The 7,195-nt window shown below is 36.2% G+C and overlaps 1 protein-coding gene across 1 annotated transcript in view; it reads right to left on the reverse strand.

Moving 5' to 3' along the window:
• Nucleotides 1-4,699: 4,699 nt before the first annotated feature.
• LOC110459275 overlaps nt 4,700-7,195 on the reverse strand; it is a 19,170-nt gene continuing 16,674 nt past the window's right edge. The window contains exon 5 of the mRNA XM_021511456.1: nt 4,700-5,236. Within this exon, the coding sequence (XP_021367131.1) occupies nt 5,032-5,236 (205 nt within the window). The 3' untranslated portion in view covers nt 4,700-5,031. The remainder of the gene's footprint in view (nt 5,237-7,195) is intronic.

Raw genomic sequence — 7,195 nt, forward strand, 5'->3', positions numbered from 1 at the left:
TTCCGTATTTTTGTCATTCCGTAATTTTGATCTTCAAATGATACCAAATCGCACAGTTGTGCGGAGAGAATCGCACAACGGGGCGAACGATTGCTAAATCGCACAGTTGTGCGCACCATGTGTGGACGATGTGCGGACGGTGTGTGAACGATGTATGCACGGTGTGCGCACGCTATTTTTGGTGCGTTGTGCGGTCCCACAACTGTAATTCCACTCTAGACAGCTACGAAATTTTATTTCAACAAAAATTGAAAGGCAAAATATTATCCCCAATCATAATATATTACATGTTATTCAGGATTTGATCTGGATGAAGCAGTATCGATATAAAAGATACTGTGTTGAACACGAATCCATGTGAGGTTCATTGTAACCATACGCAATAAAGGAAAACTAAAAAAAAAAACTCAGCAAATTCGTGGAATTTATATCCCCCGCTTGCAGGACATATTGTAGGTTAACATTATTGAGGTTATGTTTAAACATGTGAGTATAGTGCTTTTGAGACATAATGTTCAGCTTTAAACTTGGAGAAGAAAAAAGCCCTATACCTCATTGATTATCCGTTAATATGCACATCGACAACGTGTGCATCTTCCGCTTCAGCTACCTCTGGTGCCGGTGCCGATTCTTTCTTCCTTTGATCCTGAGTTGACGCCACGTTGATCGTTTAATGTTCCTCCTTGTGTTATGTTTATGTTTTATGATAACGACAGGGCGACATTTACTGGAAGAGATGTTTGGAGTTCATTAAATCAACACAGACGACATTTTTATGAAATTACTGGAGAGACACCTGAAACGTTCATGGCTTTATACAGGACAGTTGCGCAACATTTACGGAATAAGCGCGCGTAACTCGACACAACCAGCTACTTATGACTTTGATGTGGCTGAATTCGTATCCTATATATAACTTGATGGCTGTTTTATTCGAGATAAGTGTCACCACTGTCCATAGGACAGCTACTTGAATTTGGCACGTTCTTTATACCAATTTGGTTGATAACATTGTATGGCCTTCGGGTAGAGAATGGCGCTAAATGCGTGGAACCTGGAGGCACATTGAGGAAGCAGTTGGTTACATTGACGGGGCTTCACATGAATAATTTACGTTCCGCAAGAAAACCAACACTTTTTTTTGTTATAGTGGACATAGGCATTGTCATTGCATTTAAACCCAAGTGGTCATTGATAATGAACTTGATAGGCCATGATAATGACTCTACCAAGTACCGTCTGATGACCGGTATAGGGGACGGTGCTGCTCTTGATTTGCCAGCTGATTGTGCGCTGTTGGGGGATTTTATATACCCGTCAAGACATCCCATTGTTATACCATATACCGCCGCTCAGATTCGACGACAGCCTGCCAATATGCAGCACACATCGTGGCGTGTCAACAGGTTAATCCGACGATATCGAATTTATGTTATGAACATGTTATATATTTATTGAAAATATTTAGGGTAATAGACACCCTATAATGCATTGAAGGTGTGATATGTCACGTATTGTCGGTTTGTGTGCCTGTTTAGCTGTGCGCGGGACCAATCTGTTCTTCCAATATTAAAAACTGTTACATCATTTCCGCTCTTCCATACACGACATATCCCAGCAACCGGCGGTCGTCCGTGTAGAATGCGATCCCATACATACACGTATAATTTGATACGGGTGGTGCAATTTGTACATATGTAATATCTCCATACACACACTATAACAGTGACTTGTACACGGACTTCATTTTGACCATATAAATTGTTTTTCACCAGAAAAGTATGATATCTGCCATATACGTATGCGTATACTTTGCGTATACGTATATGTGCTATCTGGAAACACCCTGTTTGTTTTAATGTTTGGGTATGGGTGCATTAACGTGTAACTGAATTACCATTGATATTTGTTTGTAGTTGTAAAGACACAATGACAATGATTTTAGGCGGGTCGATTCTCTAATGGAGAGTATAGGTAAATCCATGTTACAGGTATGTAGGAGTATGAATGTGTTACGTAATGACTTAAACGGCTGTCTTCTTTGAGCGTATATAACAGCAACTCTTTCGATTAATTCATGTTTTTTGTGTTGTATATTGCAGATAAAACATGTAACCCAGGGACCAGTCTCAGCAACCTTTACTTTATTAGAAAAAACATAAATACAGTGATTTTTTGTCAAACTTCAGCATTCATGCATATTATTGAGTAAAACATCACTTTTTATTTCAGAAAGTACTTGCATAATAAATGAATTATGAAAATATCTCGATTACATATCAAAGTTTATTTATTGTAAAGCTGACTGAAATACGGATTACCGTTCTTAGTACGCATCAATGAAAGTGTAGAAATACCTAAACAAAGAATGAAACCGACCATTATAGAGGTTCCACGTTTGCTGGATAACTGATCGAACTACTCGACAGTCTCAAGAGTGAAGCGGACGTAAAACAATTAAAAAACAAAGTCAATGGCACATGTCTTTTGTGTCTGACTTAACATGTTTGCAAGATGTTTTTCGTTCTTTTCAATTATTTTCAGAATGTTCTTTATCACTATTTTAGTGGTGTTGTTTTTACTAGAATGCATCCTAATGTTACCAACGAAATAGCTACATTTAAGCAGACCTTTTGTTGAGTTGGAAGTGCACGACGTTTTCATCGTTACTATTGGTAAAATCAATGGGAACCAACGTTGCCCTCGCTTGTTTTCACTGGGGTCGGTATTTATCGGAGAGCCGATCAGGACAGGTAATAATGACCTTGTCAGCTCATTCAATTTCATTGATGTACATTTAAAACCTGGTTGTTGTAGGTCTAAAAAGTGGCGACATTTTAGTGTGTGCGTTTTGCTAAGCAAAGAGTATGGGCCTTTATATGTATTGTGGTACAGTGCGTTGTATAGAAAGTTACAAGGATGTCAACAAAGCGTGACGTGGTCGGCTCCGACATAACATTGCCACCGTGTTAACAAAAGTGGGTTAGTTGCAAAATTGATTTTAAATTTGTATACCAGTTAAGTGACGACTATACAACATGTATCATCGACATCAGTTTCATTTTAAGTATATATATATTGTTAAGTACATGTGCGCTAGCGTTATGTAATAATGTGGGTCAAAGTATAACCATGATGTGAAAACAGGTTAGGGTATATAAAACACAACAATATCTATTTGATTTGTAAATTTTACATACAACTTATTCGAATCATTTCAACATTTCAGTTATCATAGTTTTATACTTTGAAGTATTTATCTTCATTATTATTTCAAGAGAGACTCCGAATTTAAATGTTTAAACTTGTATCTGATCCCATTTGTAATTTGCAAAATTAATAATGTATGGGTATAAAACACGCATAACATGTATCTGTCAAACTGGTTATTAAAACCTGTTATGATGCGTGACGCTTTAATTTGGTAATACATTATATATTAGAAATAACTGATGTATATATATATATAAATGCCTTGTGGTTTCTCTGAAATTTCATGACTCTCAATTTGAAGACTAAAAAAAAGTGAAACAGGATGGGAAAAAAACGATCATTCCCTTCTTTGAGGGTGTGACAGAGAAATCTTTAATCCGGGGGATAATATTCTTGATTGTCTTAAACGACGCTTTACAGAAGACAAGATATTCGAGAATATCATGCACAGACAAATCCCTAGAGTACTAACCTTTTGTAAACCTGTCTTTTTGCTGATTCTGAATTTTAAATCTAGGAGGATTAGTATTCACAATATACATTATTGACCCCGTGTTTTGTTTCATGCCTCTCAAAGTTAAAGTAGATATTTACAGAGTATCTACAGTGAGCTCGAATCGATATTCTGCCATCATTTTAAAGTATTCGTTCTTAGTCATGCTTACCTTATCAAGTGACTTGGCGATACGAATTGTCAATTTCGCAGCGGATAGAGCGTTTCATGAAGGCGACTGGAGCTCGGTTTCCCGATGGGTCACCTGCCCGACCACGTGGGTTTTCTCGAGGTACTACTGTTTCCTCTCTCATAAAGACGAAGACAATCTACACGCTTCCATCTGGACCAACAAGTGTGATAAATGCTAGTTTTTTTGTTTTTTTTCATAATTATTGTAAAATAAAGTTTATAACTATTATAAAAAAGGAATAAAATAACATATCTTCTGTCTACGACTAGTTACGGCACGCGGCGTGATACAAATGAAAGATAGGTACGTTACACATTGAAAACCAACAATGACAAACTTGTAATTAACGCGAGTGAAGAAACATTCGGCACTTAATACAACATTTTCCATTTTCAACATACACAAATGATGCTAATCTTAATCATTACTTAAATCTTGCTAAACATTGGAAAATAAGGCTTTCAATTCTCTAAGGGATAAACGATTGTATAATATTCAACTATGTTTATTTTTTCCCATTGAAATGAATGCTTATTCCATTAAATCAATAAGACTAGTTAAAACTAAGACAGCAGTAGTCACATGTTAAAATAAAACCATGAAATGTTTTAATCTGCGGGTTAAAACGATTTAACCAAATCTTTTTTATGCTCCGCTCTGTGATCGAATGTTAAGTTATGACATCTGAAAATACTGTACTTTCGTGTAATTATTATGCAATAATTATCTATCATTCTACCAAAATAATATTAATTTCAGTTGATTTTAAAGACTATATATTTTCAACTAAAACGTTGGAACAGTTTCTGTGATATAACATCTTTATTTCAAATATTTTAATTCAAGAAATCCAAATATCAAACCTGAAAATAAACAACCAGTTTGTCCCTCAAAAATCTTGATCTAACAAAAGTATAATTTTAGTTTCTTAATTTTATTTCATTTTTCAAATATTGAATTCCAAAACATAATTACGATTTTACATTATATTATATAGAGGATATGATCAATGTATGCTTATACACATTTCTTATACAGGACAAAACATTCGAGTGACAAGTCCTTCCACAAGTAAAATCATTGTTTAATCCGTTTTTTTAAGTAATTGCAGGTTCATGGTCAGGTGGGCCATTTAGAGCCTTTTAAAACCCGATGCGACCAGAGCGGCAATGACTCCGAGAAACAGCCAAGAGTCTAACCTCGGACTGCCAGAACGTGTGGGACAATCTGTTGGCAGGAGTTGCTTTTCAAAGACAACAAGAATGTTTCTAAAGTCGTTGCCACAACTTCGAATAGAGGACATCGACGTGAAACAGTCAAAAAATGACCCCATCAAACTGCAACGAGAAAAGTTGTTATGTTATTATGCATAAAAAGTAAAGTAAGGAATGTAACCAAGTGCGGTTACAAAACAAGATGTAATGTCACTCTCCCACAATTGGTATGCTTCCAAATTGGTACACGTTCAGAAATTGGTTTGAATAGTACTTTAAAATTTAATTGTGTATTTATCTTTGATGGTGTAATAACAGCAATATTTATTAGCATTTCCACCAAATAGATTTGTTTTTAGCCGCATTTTAAGAGTACACGATGACTTCGAAGTAAACAATTCAGAAACCTGGAAAATCGACGTACGCCGATAATATTTTGGAGGATTTTGAAAGGGTTAACAATATCAGCGTGTTGATTTACCTTTAACCGACTATGTTAAATTTATTTTGTTGCGGTCGGCACATCAACTAGTAAACATATTTGTTTCCAATACAAAAATCTTGGGCAGTCATAGTCAAGAATCAAGATACAGATGTACAATTCAGATAAAAGATATGGTATTTTAAATATCACTGACAAGCTTTCGAATTTGTACCAATCCATCCACGTTTAATATGAATGGTTACTTTGTGCTGTAGGTCAGTATATTTGTATGATAATACCAAAATAATGGACCGCCATGGGCAGTCTTCGTCACGAATTAAGATACATACCATATACAAGATAAATTGCTTAAATAACACTGAAAACCCGTCGAAATTGTACCAATCGTGGTAGCGTGACGTTATGCATTTTATCTTAATATGAAATGGTTATTTTGTGATGCGGATAGGTTTATCAGTAAGTCAATACAAAATACGCATTGTAATTGTACATGTAGCATATATAATAATCATATTATTTCTGGCATTTTCCCTAAACGTTAATGTAACAATAGCATGAACCTATTTCTAGCTGTTAAAAGAAACAAGAGAAATGTCCAGTATACATGCATTTGTTTGATGTTGATTTGGTTTGGTTTGGTTTAGTATTGTTTAACGTCCTATCAACAGCAATGGTCATTTAAGGACGGCCTCCCATGTGTGCAAGATGCATGCGTGTAGTGTGTGCGTGTGTGTTTTGGGAGGCTGCGATATGATCGTGTTTGTCTCCTTGTATAGGCGCGGAACTGATGCCGTCTTTATAGTGCTACCTCACTGAACGATACTACCGAAGACACCCAGCTGGACACCCCACCCGCTCACATTAAACTGAAAACGGGCGAACCAGTCGTATCACTCCTAAATTGCTGAGACGTTACGCGTGATGTTGGTGACACCGCTTCAAAACACACAAGGTGCCCACTATACATATCGTTGTATTATTCAGTTTTCAGAACTTGATGTCATATCATATATCACAGAAATCGTTTTTTCAAGTTCATTCATTTACTGCTAATTATTGATAGTATAACACAACACGAAGAATTCTGTTTAATCTTAACAACCTCGAAAATGTCACAATAACTCGTGTGACGCCTAACATCTACGGGGTAAGACTTTTGAAAGAAATTCCATAAATTCGCACCAATGGCCGATATTAAAGAATAAGAAAAACGGAAGTAGAAATGACGTCACAAATGACGTTAACAGTTTCATTGGGATTACTAATCGGCATATTAACCAAAATCTTCTCCAAACCGCTATGAACAGAATGTAACGCTGATAGGACTTAATTACGACTGTTCGGTCACTAAAAACAATATCTCTTCAACTGGCCACCGTTCATCAGTAGGCGGGTGCCCCAATAATTGAAATATTCACCCGAAACCCCATTATCTAATTAGATTGACACTGTGACCAAAATACACACGGTAAGCGACACGTGAGTGGCGAGGATTAGTGGTCCTGGCATATACACTCCTTCACCTTTTGGAAGGTAAAATTGAAGAAACACGTGCTGGACTCTGAAGCAAAAATACTCTGGCTGAATGAATTGTTTGCTGTATATAAAGTTGCAAAAACAATTAAGAAATAAAAAAA

The sequence above is a fragment of the Mizuhopecten yessoensis genome, unplaced genomic scaffold (genome assembly GCF_002113885.1).
Source record: "Mizuhopecten yessoensis strain PY_sf001 unplaced genomic scaffold, ASM211388v2 scaffold9987, whole genome shotgun sequence".
NCBI classification, from domain to species: domain Eukaryota; kingdom Metazoa; phylum Mollusca; class Bivalvia; order Pectinida; family Pectinidae; genus Mizuhopecten; species Mizuhopecten yessoensis.